Source organism: Seriola dumerili, unplaced genomic scaffold (assembly GCF_002260705.1).
Source record: "Seriola dumerili isolate Sdu_G_001 unplaced genomic scaffold, Sdu_1.0 BDQW01000035.1, whole genome shotgun sequence".
Taxonomy (NCBI): domain Eukaryota; kingdom Metazoa; phylum Chordata; class Actinopteri; order Carangiformes; family Carangidae; genus Seriola; species Seriola dumerili.
The window spans coordinates 2,933,084-2,949,962 of record NW_019174290.1 but is presented as its reverse complement, the minus strand read 5'-3'; the positions used below and the strand labels follow the sequence as shown (position 1 = coordinate 2,949,962).

The 16,879-nt window shown below is 40.6% G+C and overlaps 2 protein-coding genes across 2 annotated transcripts; both read left to right on the top strand.

Moving 5' to 3' along the window:
• The first annotated feature begins 2,726 nt into the window (after nucleotides 1–2,726).
• Nucleotides 2,727–8,774, top strand: LOC111216626 (protein disulfide-isomerase-like). Its single transcript, XM_022738212.1, has 11 exons — nucleotides 2,727–3,080; nucleotides 3,812–4,018; nucleotides 5,266–5,399; nucleotides 5,492–5,629; nucleotides 6,266–6,382; nucleotides 6,518–6,643; nucleotides 6,822–7,016; nucleotides 7,732–7,852; nucleotides 8,104–8,282; nucleotides 8,375–8,551; nucleotides 8,644–8,774. Exons 1-11 carry the CDS (start codon nucleotides 2,789–2,791, stop codon nucleotides 8,689–8,691), a joined length of 1,734 nt encoding a protein of 577 aa, XP_022593933.1. The 5' UTR covers nucleotides 2,727–2,788; the 3' UTR covers nucleotides 8,692–8,774.
• A 2,428-nt stretch (nucleotides 8,775–11,202) lies between these two features.
• Nucleotides 11,203–16,767, top strand: LOC111216627 (lipopolysaccharide-induced tumor necrosis factor-alpha factor homolog). The gene is made up of 5 exons (XM_022738214.1): nucleotides 11,203–11,332; nucleotides 12,549–12,705; nucleotides 14,054–14,149; nucleotides 14,296–14,503; nucleotides 14,666–16,767. The coding sequence occupies exons 2-5, from the start codon at nucleotides 12,567–12,569 to the stop codon at nucleotides 14,769–14,771; spliced, it is 549 nt and encodes a 182-aa protein (XP_022593935.1). The 5' UTR covers nucleotides 11,203–11,332; nucleotides 12,549–12,566; the 3' UTR covers nucleotides 14,772–16,767.
• Nucleotides 16,768–16,879: the final 112 nt, after the last annotated feature.

Below are 16,879 nucleotides of genomic sequence, written 5' to 3'. Positions count from 1 at the left end.
AGTGATAAAGTAAACAAAGTGTGTTTGACCAATCCGGCGGGCAAATATTTGTTCTGGAAGCTGCTTCATCCGACAGGAGACACACAAACACACACACACACACACACACACGTGCGTCTGCAGCCGTGAGCTGAGGTATATATACAGTGAGAATCCGACTGGACCAGTATTACATATGCACACACACAAACAGCAAAGTGGATCCATCAGTGACCCAGGCCAGACCTTTTCCTGGACACAGACTCACCTGAACCTGGCTGCTAAGTCGCATTTCCTCTAGGTAATAAAACGTTAAGTTTATCAACCATTTTGAAAATGTTGTCCTGTCAACAACCTGCTCTCCTCTTAGATATTTACCTGTTCTCTTCTGTAATTGTCTCTTCCAGTGTTAATAAGCCAACATGGCGGCAGGTGTCATCAGGAACTTCCTCGTCCAGGCCCCAACTCCAGCCTACTTCCCCCTGATTTTCCAGCACTCTCCCTGCAAAGACGACGAAGAAGAAGAGAAGCTGGAGGAAAAGCCAGAGGAGAGGGAGGATGAAGAAGAAAGAGAAGAGGAGGAGGAGGAGGATGAAGAATCTGAAGCTCAAGAGGAAGAAGAAGAATGTTTAGAGGAGGTTTTTCTAAACCCAGACCACTATGCTTTGGATGTGACCAAGCAGCTGTTGAGGTTTGCAGACCTTATCAGTCATGATGTTCAGCGGTATTTTGGTCGCTGCTCTGGTGACCAAGAGGCTTGTGACATCTACAGCGACTCCGTGTCCGTCACAACCAGCGGGCGTCTGCGTTACTACGACGACCTGCTGAGAATCGCTAGAGCAGGGAGTCCAGAGGAGCAAGAAAACAGCTTTGCGACTTGTAGTGATCATCAAGGAGTTGGGTTTGCTAAGGGCAACAACAGTTTGGGGCCCCTGGCTGAACTGTTCAACCACAGGGGCCCGATTCAAGGCCGTACCCAACCAATGATCAAGCGGCATCTCCCGCTCAGTTTCTGGACTGAGCCGATCCCCTGCTGCTCTCTGGGCAGCTTCAGTAACACACTTGATGTCACACACACAGACAGTGACACACCTCCACAGGACAGCACACACACAGACGCTAACACACACGTGCACTATAATGCGCTCACACACCACAGCACGCACGCCCTCGACAACAATCAGCCTGACTTCAGTGACTTGCTGGCAAACTGGGATCCAAACCCAGAGCTCACACACACGCTGACGGAGAACACACACATGCAGCATTAAAGCCTGATGGGACTGAGAGAAAAAGACTTCATTCATGTCCTTCACAGTTTTGATACACACTTGTAAAGTGTTAAATAAAAAGGAAAATAACAGGAAACGACTCATTTGCTGTGCACAGTTTTCTTCTGTTTGTTTGAAAGCGTTCACCCGAATACAAACAAAACATTATCTGATCTAACCTTGATAGTCTCCAGTCATGCACTTGACTTGATTTGATTTTCTGTACCCAGCTTTGAACATGTGTCTAAGATTTCACCGCTGCCCTGCTACAATAGAGGTGTGTGAGCTCACAGCTCTGAAAAATGACATTTATATCATTCAACAGCAACAAGCCTTTCCAGAGACAGTGTCTCAGTTACTCTGGATTATCTAAAGACTTCACAGTCAACTGCTTTCTCTGATGTTTCGCAGTTGAGAGTGAGGTCTGTGTATTATACAGAGTAACTGGGTCATCTGCAACAAATCTTCCATATCAAGTTGTGTAATTGTCCTTTAAGTTGTATTTTTAAGTGAAAAATGGATTTACATAAAATAGTTGTTGGTTATCCACTTCTTTCAAGTGTTTTCTAAAATCATTGTAGACATTTTTTCAAAGTTAAAAAGGCTCCAAAATTGTTTTCTCAATTCTTGATTCAGAGAAAATTTTCATCATCTACAGCTCTGTGATAATTGGGTAAACTCCATTTGCTGACAAAGATCATGTGATCTGATCCAAAGCTCCACATCAGCTACTGGATCAACTTTCCTGGTGATTGTTTTATCAACTAATGCCTCAAAACCTCAGCACATACATTAAAATCCACCACTATCTGCCTGACCAGACGCCCCTTAATTTAGGTGAACTGACCCTAAACTGTATTACCATCGCTTGACTAATGCGCACCATGAACCTGCTGACAATGCATTAACTGTGCCGACAGTATCATCTCCAAATAACCCTGAAATCTGAATTTTATGTTGCAACCTTGAAGCAACTTCCTGTCCTTTGTGTTAGTGTGAATGAAAAGTTTAAAGGAAGTGGGAGAGAGGGGTGTGTGTGTGAAAGTGTTTGCCAAAGTTTAAGAAAACAAATGGTGAGATAAAACAGAGGACTGGAGAAGAGAGAGGTAGAAATTCATGTAATTACTGTGCTCACATGGTTTTTAGGTAAATGAGGGTCTGATAAGGACCAGAGAGACAAGTGACGGTTTGAGGACTGCTCCCGTCTGTCAGGTGACGGGCTCTACAGGAAACAGGACGAGGAAAACTTTCAATAAAATGGTAACAAGGGAGGAGAGAAGACAGATTAAAAAGTGCATGTGTGATGAGTCCTGAAGCCTCAACAGTCGATCAGCCAGTTTCTGACTATACAGGGCACCACGTGATTGGTTCAAACTGGAAAGAGTCCCCTGCAGGCGCAACTCCTGATTGGATGAGCAGGAAAGCCAGTAACATTTCGACACACACTCTGTCTATTAGACACATAAAGGTACTAACTTTCAGTGACACATGCATTGAAGGTGCCCATACCTGAGCGGAGGTTCCCAGAGCAGCTCAACATGAGGACGCGCACGCTTTTGTCCATAACTCTGCTGGGCCTGCTGCTGTGGGCCTCCTGCGCCCAGGCCAACGACGCAGACGAAAACCAGGACAAACAGTCAGAGGAGACATCAAAGGAGACAGCAGAGGAGTCTTCAGTAGAGACGGAGGAGGAGGAGGAGGAGGAAACCGAAGAGGCACCAAAGAAAGAAAAAACAACAGAGATAGAGGAGGAGGGAGATGTGATGGTTCTGCACATCAACAACTTTGCCAGAGCTCTCAGCGAGAATCAGTATGTGCTGGTGGAATTCTGTAAGTAGTTATGATTCATATATGTATGAACTACATTTTTTATTTGTCCTATAAAGATGTTAATCACACCTGTTTTAGACATTTGTGTTGCTTTATAGCACAAATAACATCAGTGACCACAGATGTTGAGGATGATTTTGTATCATACAGATGTGTATTTCTTTTAAAGAAGACATGCAGATGTGATCTCTTTTTTGAGAATGATAACCTGGGTGCACATTACTGTGATAAAAGTTCTAAACTCAGCTGAAGAAGGCCGTGGGATATGGCTGAAAGCTCTGGGAATAAGCATGTGTGCGTGAGTTCAGCATTTTTATCACAGTATAAAATGTCAAATGTTAAACGTTGAGTTTTCTGCCACCGCTTTCTATTCAAGCCTTCGTGCGTATCGAGGTGTTATCATACAAATGTGCACATGCGTGTGCGTGCACGTGGTCCCTCCTGTCCAGATGTTCTCCTGGTTCAACTCTCCCACAGATGAGCTCAGCAGTAGCAGAGGAGAGGTCATCGCAAGGAAAACAGCAAAGGGGGATGAAGGCTGAGCCCAACTGCCACTGTTGCTATCAGCAGCTTATTTCCATGTATATCTGAACATGTGCTGCTGATAGCAACAAAAACTGGACAGAACAGAGGCCTGCTTTGGTTAATAAACCCCTCTCAGTTTTCAGTATCTCTTCTGCGCATGCTGCAAAAGCATGAGCGATATCAACTAATTGCGTTTGTGTGTGCAGATGCTCCCTGGTGTGGTCACTGTAAACAGCTGGAGCCACAGTATGCAGAGGCTGCTGGGAAGCTGAAGGCGGAGGAGTCCGCGATGCGTTTGGCCAAAGTGGACGCCACTGAGGAGAGGGAGCTGGCTGAGGAGTTTGAGATCGGAGGCTTCCCCTCTCTGAAACTCTTCATCAATGGAGACCGCGAGCAGCCCATCGACTACACTGGTACACACACACACACACACACACACACACACACACACATACACACACCTCCAGTCGTTCATCAGTGATCAACTGTAAGTCATACTGCTGTACAGCTTTTCACATTAGCAACCACGTGTGTCTACGTCATCAGTAAGGCTGACTGTGCCCTGTCAGTCTAACAGTCATGAGTCATGTCTAACCCTAGAGAGTGTGTGTGTGTGTGTGTGTGTGTGAGTGTGTGTGTGTGTGTGTTGACCTCACCTGTTCACTGTTGAACCTGTTCACTGTCGTTAATATGCCTGAAGTTTTTTGATTTAATCAACAGTTTTTGTGTCTTTGAACTATTTTTAATATTTGACTGTGCAAATCAACCTTTTCTTTCCCTTTTATCTTAACGTTCTGTGAAGAGGATAGTTCAACATTTTGGAAATACTCTTGCTCTTGCTTGTCATATTTGTGCTTCTGTAACTCAATGCAATCCCCCATTCAACATTTCTTTCTAAAAAAAATTAAACATGTTCTTGGGGTTTTCTTTGAATTGAAACCTTTTCTGAGCACAAACAATAAAACTATGGTTCCCTTTAAAAAGCAGCAACAGTAGATACATTTTTTCAAAACTACCTTATACCGTCCTTAAACATATGAAGCAAGCACACAGTGTACTGCTGGTTTTGTTCCAAGGCTTGATCTTTAGTAATTGGTGTCATTACAAATGTCAATGGAATTTTGAATGTGGTTTTATAACTCGAACAAAACCCCGGAAGTTGTGTTTTCACTTTGGTTCTGTATGGAGATAATTAGCTTATCTTAGCATAAGGGGATAGCATACAGAGAAAAGCAGCTAGCCTCTCTCTGTCCAAAATCTAAACTTTTTTTTTGGTTATGGCCATTTTTGATTTGTTGATGTCTAGAAAAATTAAATGATAAGCAAAAAAAAAACAGTCCTCATGAGAAGAAGAAGTAAAGATGCGATACAATGTTTATGTTATGTAATGTTATGCTTTAAGAGTGCTGCTATGCTACAGAGCTAGGCTACGAGTGTTTTTTTCTAATCTAACCCTTAGCAAGAAAGCAGATAAGGGCATTTCCCAAAATGTCAATTTTTTATGTTAATGCTGTTTTCAGACACATATACCTTTAGTACTTCATCAGTAAACCTGTCAAATCTTACATCTTGTGTATTATATCGTGTGTGAAAGCAGATGAAACAACTCTTAAATGCCTTGACACGACTTCACTTGTTTGTGTTTGTATGTGGTGCCCAGGTAAGAGGTCAGCAGAGGGAATAATCCAGTGGCTGAAGCGCCGTACAGGCCCTGGTGCTGCAGTCCTCGACTCTGCACAGTCTGCAGCTCAGTTCATCGATGCCCATAACATCACTGTTGTCGGATTCTTTGATGTATGTTTATCCATTTTCATTTACCCAGTGTTACCTATAACTCAGAAAATATATTTGTATTTATATTTATATTTTGATTTTATTCATATCAGAGTCTGGAGAGTGAGGCGGCTAAGGTGTTCAAGGAAGTTGCCCTTGATACGACTGACACAGAGTTTGCCACGACAACGACTCCTGAGGTTTTCCAGAAGTATGAAGTAAAAGCCAACTCAGTTGTCCTCTTCAAAAAGGTATGAGAACTGATTCTGCAGCAGAGAGTCCAGTGTGTTACAAAGGCAGTGCAAAGGTTTAGGGAGCATTAATGATGTTAGCTTTGCTGCCATCTAGTGCCTGGACACAGTAAAATACAGTATTTTCCTATTTGAGGGTCAGTATAGATTCTCTTCTTTTAAAGGTTTGATTCAGGGTTTAGTTTAGAATAAGAACAAGGATTAGATTGTATTGTATTGTTAGTCTGGGTGTCTTGATCCTATGTACGTGGGGTTGGAGGCCTTTTACATGTCTGTACCCAGAGGCTCATTGTCTCATAATCTGCCTGCAGGTAAATTTCATTTAGAGTTTGTTTTATTTCATATTTTTTCTTTGCATATCCTGGTTCCGTGTGTGTGTTTTTTTGTTGAACATTTAAATATGAAGATAAAGAATTTTCAGTGATATAATGCAGAGAAAAGCAGAAAATTCTCACAACTGAGAAGCTGAAATCAGCAACTGTTTGGTATTTTTTTTATTGATAACTGAATTAAATGATTCAGGAATGATCAAATTTGTTGATCAGTTAATTGTTACAGAACTGGAAAAGTCTGGGAGATTAGTGTCGTGGTCTAGTGAAGTTTGCTAAAACAAACCTGTGTGTGTGTGTTTGCTAGTTTGATGACGGCAGAGCAGACTTTGCATTGTCAGAAGAAGGGAAGCTGGACAAAAGTAATCTGACCACCTTCATCCAGGAAAACAGCCTGGAGCTGATCATCCCATTCAAACAGGAGGTAATACACACACACGTGCATACACACACTACTAGAAAACTAAAATCAAATGTAAAATTATATTGAAATCATGCTGCGTGTGTGTGTGTGTGTGTGTGTGTGTGTGTGTGTGTGTGTGTGTGTGTGTGTTTTCAGACTGCAGAAAAGATCTTCTCCTCTAGCATCCACCTGCACAGCCTGCTATTCATCAACTCCACAGTGGAGAGTCAGACAGCCCTGGTGGAAAAATCCAGGCCTGTTGCCAAAGGGTTCAAGGGCAAGGTAACAGTTTGGTGTGTGTGTGTGTGTGTGTGTGTGTGTGTGTGTGTGTGTGTGTGTGTGTGTGTGTGTGTGTGTGTGTGTGTGTCTTTGAAAGTAAGTTAGTGATAAAAAGACCTAAAACTCAACCTTATTTTCAGTTTTTTTTTTTTATGTGTATGTGTGTTTGTGTCTCATGCAGATGTTGTTCATTGTAATTGACGTGACAACAGCCGTGTCTCATGTGCTGACATACTTTGGCGTGTCCGAGAACGACACCCCCACTGCACGCATCATAAACATGGATACAGGAAAGAAGTTCAACATCGCCGCCGGGGATCTCACAGCAGATTCTCTGCGACAGATGTGCCAGGAGGTTGTCGATGGCACTGCCAAGGTAATATACACGAACACACGTTTCATATTCAGCAACATTAAACCCAGTGGTGGAAAGTAACTCAAGTACTGTGCTTAGGTACAAATTTTAGGCAGTAGTACAGGAAATACTTTGCTACATTTCAGAGGGAAATATTGTGCTTTTTACTCCACTGCATTTATCTGACAGTTTTAGCTACTACTTACTTTTCAGGTTAAGATTTTACATTAAAAAAACATATGATGATAATTAAGAATTAAATCACTGGTTTAAAACCATTTTGAAATGTGGCAAGTTGGAAAAAACAGTGTCTAGTCATGGCCTCTTGCCACAGATATTTATGAGTTGTTAGCAGTTGCGCTAAAGAGTAACTTCCCCTTGAAACTTCCCAGATGGTTTCATTTAAAAAAAAAACATTTGTTAAATTAATGTAAAAAAATTCACAACAAAATCAAAGAGTCCAAAATAAGAAAAACAGTAGCTCTGTAACAGAAGTTAGTTTTTAATCATCTCACAGACCCCACAGGGAATGTTTTACTCCAGAACGAGTGCTTTTACTTTGATACTTTAAATACAGTTTGTTGATAATGCTTCTGTGCTATTACTTAAGTAGGACGCAGGATTTTTACTTGTAATGGAGTATTTTGAAACTGTAGTATTGGTACTTTTACTTAGGTATGCTGCACTTCCACCGCTGAATTAAACCCCAATAATTAGTTATTGTTTTGTGGTGCAGCCCTACTTACGCACAGAAGAGATCCCAGAGGACTGGAACAAAGGACCAGTCAAAGTCCTGGTGGGGAAGAACTTTGAGTCTGTGGCTCTGGACCCGACCAAAAACGTCTTTGTGGAGTTTTGTAAGTCTGAGTCTGTCTGCCTCAGTTTGAGTGACGTGTGCACTGTAAAACCTCTGACTGGAATTTAGTGAAATCATCATTAAATCCAATCTATTGTCAAGTAAACTTTCATTCAAAGCTTTTTCATTAAAAATCAGTAACTCCTGACATCAGCTGTGAAATGTTGTTGTGCTTCAAGGCATTTATTTATACTGAACTCATTGAAACTCATAAAATGTTGTGTGTGTGTGTGTGTGTGTGTGTGTGTGTAGATGCTCCATGGTGTGGACATTGTAAGGAACTGGCTCCCATCTGGGATCAGCTGGGTGAAAAGTACGCTGACCATGATGACATTATCATAGCCAAGATGGATGCCACAGCCAACGAAGTGGAGTCTCTCGATATTCGTGGATTCCCCACGCTCAAATATTTCCCAACTGCCGGCAAAGAGGTACACACACACACACACACACACACACACACACACACACATGAACACTCACACATGATTTTTTATAAAGAGCTTCTTACTGCCACTGCCAGGTGGTTGACTATACTGGGAAAAGGGATCTGGAGACGATGTCTAAGTTCCTGGATGATGGAGGAGTGTTGCCTAAGGAGGAAAGCGATGAGGAGGAAGATGAGGATGAAGAGGATGAAGAGGAAGACAAGGAAGATGATGATGCTAAGGAGGGTGACGACACCGGTGATGACAGCAAGGTTTGTATTTTTACTGTTACGTTTTATATTTTCCTGTGAAAATAGCTCTGCTCCACTCACCGCTCTTCCATCCATTTTCTTTTCTGTTTCAGGAAACTGACGAGTCTGCGACCAACAAAACATCTAAAGATGAGCTGTGATATCACTTCGGTTTCTTGTCAATCAGAATCAACCTAGTGTCTTCCTTTTTTTTCTTAATAAAATTAAATTGGGTTTAAAAGTATTGTGCACTCATGACTATTTTGAATTAGCTTTAAACCCTGTTTAGGTTTGTATTAATACTTGATTTGATTCTAAACTCTTTTTTCTATGAATATATAAATGTCTCATGAGGCAGTTAAAGCCACTTATAGGTTAGAAAAGGAGTTAAAAATCCTGCACCATATAGTTACAGTACAAGATACATTTATCAGTCAACGTGTTGAGAGAAGAGTCTCAAAGAAAGAAAGAAAGAAAGAAAGAAAGAACGGAAGGAAGGAAGAAAGCAGATTGAAAGATAGAAACAGTCATGTTTTTCATTCCTGAGTGACATCGTGAAGACAGACGGACATAAATAATGATGGACTACATTTCCTAAGAACATATTGTGGAACATACTGAGATGAGAAGACACAGTAGATAGAAATAACACCAAGGTACCAGTTGATAAGACTGAGTGTCTCTCTTCTCTGTGAGGACGTCCTGACGCACAGCGGTGCCTCAGACAGCATGCTAACGCGCTTACAGTGATCATGCTACTGTGTTAATGTTTAGACGGTACAGTATAACGCTTACCATCTTAGTTTATGGCAATAGATGAAAAGCTTTTTTTTTAAATATTCCTCTGCACACCACGAATGTCTGAAAGGAAAAATCTGATGTTAATCCAGCCAGCAGTTGGTATTATGATGTGATATTTCAATCAAAATGTTTTGGTGGCATTAGATGAAAAGTCAGGGGATCACCAAGGTCATCAGGACTTATTGTCTGTGATTTAATGCCAGTCCATCAAGCAGATGTTGACATATATTGCTAATAAGTACTAAAGAGGGTTGTGGGGGTTATTATACCACCAGATGTGTCTATTATTTTGTCCACCCCACTTCCATAACTGAGCGTTGGCTAAATAACAAAAACACCTCGATTTAAAATGCAAACTGAAAAAATAAACTGAACATTATAAACCTTCATGAGGATTTATTGTGATTTATTGTGTATTATTGGGTGTACAGCTTCTACTGTGCATACATAGTGATTACTGCATATTCATACTGCATCACATCATGTCTGCAGATTTGTCAGCTGCACGTTCATGCTGCCGATCCCCCATTCTTCCACATCCCAAAGGTTTTATGTTGGATTTAGATCTGGTGTTTGGGGAGGACAGTCATGCTGGATGTAGCCGTTAGAAGATGGTAGATTGTGGCCATAAATGGAAGCACATGGTCATCAACAATACTCAGACAGGCTGTGACATTCAAACCATGATTGATTGGTATTAAGTGCCCAAAGTGTGTCAGTTCATGCTGTTGATGCCAAATTCTGACACTTCCATCCGCGTACGTGTCTCATCATACTGTCCAGTTGTAGTGAGTCTGTGCCGACTGCAGCCTCACATTTCTGTTCTTGTCTGACAGGAGTGGACGTGGTCTTCTGCTGTTGTGGCTCATCCACCTCAAGGTTTGACGTGTTGTTCATTCTGAGATGCTTTTCCACCCACCACAGTTGTAAGTAGCTGTTATCTGAGTTACCGTAACCTTTGTGTCATTCTCCTCTGACCTTTCTTATCAACAAGATGTTTCTGCCCACAGAGCTGCTGCTCACTGGATGTTTTTTTGTTTGTTTGTTTGTTTGTTTGTTTTTCACACCTTACTGAGTAAAAACTCTAGAGACTGACTCCCAGGAGATGAGCAGTTTCAGAAACGCTCAGATCATACCACATGTCAAAGTCACTGAGATCACATTTTTCTCCATTCTGGTGTTTGATGTGAACATTAACTGAAGCTCCTGACCTGTATCTGCCTGAGTGTATACATTGCATTGCTGCCACGTGATTGGCTGATTGGAGACCTGTGTGAATAAGCAGGTGTACAGTTGTTGCTGTTGTTTTTATGCTGATTTATTTGTTTGAATCTTTTAACCTCGATTTAAAAGCCTAACAGGGGAGTTGAGACTGTGAATCTATACATTAAATCTGTTGCACTACTTGTCCGTATGTAACAATGTTTATCTGTGAGGTACCTTTTCACAAATAGATAAATACATAAACTGCATAAGTATATTATGTTTTGGTCATGACACTGCAAATGAGCTGCCAGAGAATGAGTTTGCATGTAGGAAGCAGGTAAGATTGTAAACTCCTGTGAGGGAAACAGGTAAAGAGGGTTGGTCTGACGTCTGTGGGAAGCAAAATGTTTCAAATTCCAGAGGAAAACGGGTTCAACAGGCTGTGATGTCACGGCTGTCACCAACATGGTACGTGTTTCCTCCTGGCAGCCGAGCTTCCTCGTTTGTCCATAAGGTAAGACCACTGCTCGACAATATCTCACACATCACACTGTTTAATTGGCGAGGGACGACATGTGTTACTCTTTGCGGGTGGTATTTGGGGTTTGTATGTGGCGGAGGCCGGTTTGTGCCCGTTTGGATCAGATACAAGGGCTTGGATGTATGTTGTTTACATAAGAGTAACGTCCCATGTGAGCCACAATGACTTGGCTGCATTCAGCAGGCGTGTTTAATGACTGATACAGCTGGTGTTCGGTGACATGTCGGCATGAAAACACTTCTTGTGAAGAAAAGGTGAAGTGGAGGAGCACGATTTAGGATTATTTGTGTGTTCAGTGATACATACTATATTGACTGTGTTGTTTTGAACTCATGCTAAGTGTTTAACTGGCCATCTGAACTGTAATAAGCTGACAGTGAGTGTGTGACATATTTAAAACGGTAAATATATTAAAAATATTTTTGAATATATGTTAACCCTAAATCTATTCTTTTGATATGTATGTTCATTTTGTGCTCTGGACAGTAAACAGCCCAAATGTTTGGATCGATTAACTTTGATAATGAAATAAGTGCCGTCACACAGTGTGTAAAGTAGTACAGGAGCTCTACTTTGTCTTTCTACTAGTACAGTAGGCTACACTCCATTTACACCACTCACTGGAAAATGTTATGTCATGAAGAAAGCAATTTCCATCTGCAACTGAATACAGATTTTCATAAAACTACATATTGTGATGAATGTGAATCACGTGGCAGATTATTTTCATTCAAGTTAGTGCAGTAGTTCTGTGGCTCAGGACAAAAACATCCTGTAGTACATATTTGTCATATCATGCAGTGTTAAACCGCTATGCATAGGCCTTTTTTTTATTATGTAATTGTAGCATCTTTGAAATTGAAACGTGTTTCTCTCATTCCCGGTATGTGACTGTTATGACACTGACATTTTTGATACTATCGCAGATGTTTGAATCCGACATAGAGGCGCTTGGTCATGCAGCTGGAGCTAAAGCAGTGTTTCCAAATCTTTCTTGCTTGGGAAACCTTGAACATGAGCCATGAGCATTTTGACCAAAGAGTGATTTTTTCCTTCTCAGATCGTTTAATTTACAGGATTTTTAGAAGCTAGAAATTAGAGAAGAGTCAGGGGAAATTTTTTATGCAGCAGAAATACAGAACTGTGAACAGTTTTAGACACTACACGTAAATTGGGGAAACTTTCAAAAGATAAAGCCATGAAGAGTTTTTACCTATCAATTAACTTCATACAAATTGAACTAAACAGAAAAAAAGACTTTTGACCTTTGAAACAGCACCAGTTCTCCTCGGTACACGTGTCTCAGTGTCATCTGTCTCTTCATGTGATCAGGGTATTCCATGAAACAGGCCTTTAATTTAGAAGAACCAAATGAACTTTAGCTTTGTGTTCAGAAGGCACATGTTTAAACTGCTCTCTGTGTGTGTCCATGACATCTGACTTCATCTTCATCCTCCTTTTTCTCACCAGCGTCCTTTTTCACTCCTGATGGAGCCTCCTTCGTATGAAGAGGCCAGTCTCCACCCTCCACCTCTGACCACAGAAGGATTAAACATCCCACCTCCCCCTTCCTATGACGCCTCCCTCTCCTCTCCCGCAACGCCTCCCCCCACCTATGGAGAAGCAGGTAAGATAACAGCTCATTGCTCTCTCTTTCCCCATTTCCCCTCACGGCTCATCGGGCATCGATGAGAATCCATCCACACTAAGAGAGGATTCATCTTTTTCTCTCTGATTTGGCCCTTTGTCCACATAAATCTATTTTACGAGGCTTTCTGCAAACAATATACGGAATGGAAAAATCTGAAAATGCCTGTTTCGTCTTTTAGTGTAGATTAAAAAACTGAGCTTTTACAAAACAATGAGGTGAGCCTGCACAGACTGTAAGTAAAGAAGCCAGCTTCATCGCCTCTAATGTCCTCCGCAATCACTAATTTAAATGTCAGTACAGCTGATTCCACCGTGTAGCTGTTGTCATTAACTGTATTTATGTTTAGTTTGTCAGATGACTTCATAAAATAGAGATTTTTTTGACACCTCAATGTACAAAATACTGTTCACCTGCATTACAGGTCGCTGTCTCTATTCTGACAACTGAAACAGAACTATTTGTAAAGAGGGACAATTCAATTTTGAATCCGACTATATTAAAGTACCTATTGGTGAGTCCCATTATAGGTGATTACAGTGAGCAGGAGGGGCCAAAAAGGAGTTTTAAAGAGTTGAAATTGAGCAAAATAAGCAGGTTGTCTGTCCCACTGCTGACTACATGCTTATTGATGTTGTTGTTTTGTAATTTGTCAACTTGAAAGAGGAATGACAAGGAAAACATTTAGCTGTTTGCTGTTGTTAATAGGATGGAAATCTTTAGGGAAACATGCATGAAGCACCAGTGAGGGCACACATCATTTTGCATCCACATTTGCATTTTCAGGTTCTTTTTTGTAGAGACATCTGTCCACAGTTTAACACCTGAAAAACTTCAAACTGGCCAAATCTCCTCTTCCTCGCGTTCTTTTCAGGTGCCAAACAACAAAATTGTGCATCACAGCACAACATCTGGTAAGCAGTGGGACAGACATCTGGTTGGCCATATCATTATTTCATGGTAACAGGGTTTCCTTGACATAATCAACATAAATACATACAGGTTCATGTCAACAGTTCTGCTGTGTATGTGTCTGTTCTGTATACAGGCATTTAAAATGAATGATCTCAGAGAAAGTTAAAGGTGAGTAAAGGTTGTACTCTTTAACTTTACTGGTTCCCCGTACTGGGCAGCTTATGTTATTGTTTTTAAAAATCTCTGTTTTCCTCATCCGCAGTGAAACATAAAGCCAGCGTTCTGACATTCATACATTCTGCAGGCGATTTGGATAAAGCCCAAGTTTGGGGTCTACGAATAGAGAAAAACGTGTGTTTACAAATTTAAGTAAAGTAGCCTAAGTTAAGTTTTTTTTTTTTTTTTTTACTAGTTACAATCCAGCCGGATCCATTTCCACCCTCTGTGCCAGCTGCTGGGACCTCGCCTCCCCAAAACACTGAAAACATAATCCACCCACATACACAAGGTATAAGGACTATGTTGTAATTGTTGCTCTCAATAACAAATATAATCCAAGTGAGCAGGTGAGAATATTATTTCTTTTGCTTCCCTCCTTGTCCTTACTTCCCTCTGATATCTCCCTGCGTCCTTCCTGTGGATTCTGTGAACCAGTTGGTGTAAGGCCGGCTCTCAACGGCAGACAAACTCAGCCAGTAGTAGTTGTGACCCAGCCGACGCCTGTTCCTATCTCAGTGACATGTCTGAGAGACAGCCCTGCTTTGGTCCGCTGCCCACACTGCCACCACACTGTCACCACTAAAGTCATATACCTGCCTGGGAGGGCTGCCTGGTGTCTGTGTGTACTTCTCACATTGATGGGGTGAGACACGCTAATACACACACACGCACACGCACGCACACACACACACACACACACACACACACACAGTAGCCTATTTAATGTCAGAATGTTACAGCCCAAAAAACTTAAACTATGTATTCTGCGTGTGTGTGTGTGTTTGTGTGTTTGTGTGTGTTTCAGGTTGGTCTGTGGTTTCTGTCTGATCCCATTCATGGTACGTGGACTACAAGATGCACATCACTCCTGCCCACGGTGTGGAAATCATTTGCACGTATACACGGGATGACGCCGTCAGGATGGATAATCCTCCTGCTGTCCTCAGTCCACCCAAAATCTTACAACACTCTACTGCGTTTGTCACATCGTGGGTAAATAGTTTGTCATGAGCTAGGAATGTAAGCAGCTCACTCTACAAGCTACAGGGGGAAACAGAGTGTATTTAAGTGATTATAAGTGTTTAATATATAACAGAGTACATACTGAGCGTAAGGATGGACAGAGGAGAAGTGGATTATGAGAAGATTTGAGAAGTTTCTGTGAATATTTTTGTACATTTTTTTTCTGCTGTAGATACTTGTCACATTTAAAACTACTTAAAATATTGAATTTTTAATTGTGAATTTCATCTCCGTAGTTGACAGTTTTGAACATTTTAAGACATTCTTCAGAAGCACACAAGCATTTGTAACATATGTAGTAGGAAACTAGGCAAAAACACTTTTTGCACTTTTTGATCTTTTGTATGAATTTATCATGGGGGTGGGTGGGATGTTAATTTAAAAAGAAAAATGAGGAGGAAGAGAATATTGAATCCATCCCTCCATTCAGCAGAATTTTATCACAAGTCAGACTGAGAGGACACTTATCAGAAACAAGATGATGTCCAGTCCAGGGACTTAATTTGTCGTTCTGTTTTTGTTTTTCATGGATTATAATGATTATTAGTTTCCATATTTAAATAAGCAAATAAATCTTTGTTATTTCTCTTTTTCTTCTACAGATATAGCTAATGCTAATGTTTACTGACTGCAATGAAATGGGGGAAACCTGTCCAAGTATGAATGCCAGACAGGTTTTTCTTTGTTAAACCAAACAAAGCCAATTAGAAAACTGCACACCCATGGTAACCCCACACAAGTGGTTTGAGTTATTCTGATTAGACCTCTGCTCAGGACTGGGTGTGGGTGTGCACAGACAAATTACACCATTAACACTCTTAGTAGCAGCCTACATGGGAGTGAGCTGATGTAATTCCAGCATAAAGCTCAACCCAGCTTCAATCTGAGCACGTCTCATCAGAGAGTGAGTGAAAACACCTGTGTGGTTGTGCAGAGTCATCAAGGTACAATCTGTGATCCAAAATATTTTGTCCCAAGAGCAAAAAAAAAAAAAAAATTACAAAATGAAATCACAGTGATTGGACCCTGCAGCCCCTCAAATTGATTGACAGAACTTTTAATACAGACACAGGACAAAAATTAAATGTAAAATATGAATGTTTTTGTTTGCTCTAAAAGATTTGTTTACATAAGTAAATTCTTCACACACCGTAGAAGGCTTATATTTTGAATTGTAATTTTATTATGAAAACAGTTGTGAATTATGAATTATTATCACAAGAAACACAAAATGGTGTTAAAAAGTTTTTAAAAAATACATACAGTCCTTTAAGTCAATTACTGTGATGAACACCGACTGTACAGTTTTAACCCTGTCAATGAAGCTGATTATATTCTATATTTTTTAGTTTTTCAAATTTACTTCCATGTCATAAATTTGCCTTTTTGTCTTTGCATTACTTTTAAAATTACTTTTCAAAGATAAAATGTTATTATAGATGTTACACAGAGAGAGACAGTGTGTGCGTAGATCTTTACAAATGTGTATCTTGTTGAGAAGATACCAGATTCATGAACTCTATCTGTCTTTTAAATATGAACCCTAACCCATTGACAGAGCCAGGCTAGCAGTCTCAATGCTAAGCTAACCGTCTCCTAGCAGTAGCTTCTAATTTACCAGACAGATAATGTATGAGAGTATGGTATCAATCTTCTCACCTAACTGTGGGCGAGAAAACAAATAAGCTTATCTCTCAAAATGTTGAACTATGCCTTCAATAGTTCCTTTACTGTGATTAAACCTGCTGTGAATTCCTGGTGTGGAAAACAGGCCGAAGGTTGAAGATGAAGCATATAGTATAGTGCCTGTACTGCTGAGTCTATTAACTACAATGCAATGACCCATTAATTAATCTTCTCTACCCGTCGCTGTAATGACACACCATGCCGTTTTTTTTTTTTTTTTGTTAAATCAAAATGTGTTATGTGTTAAACATGTTATTATTTATCATTCTATCATGATCTATCAGGAAATAAAAAAGGGGTCTTGGTTACT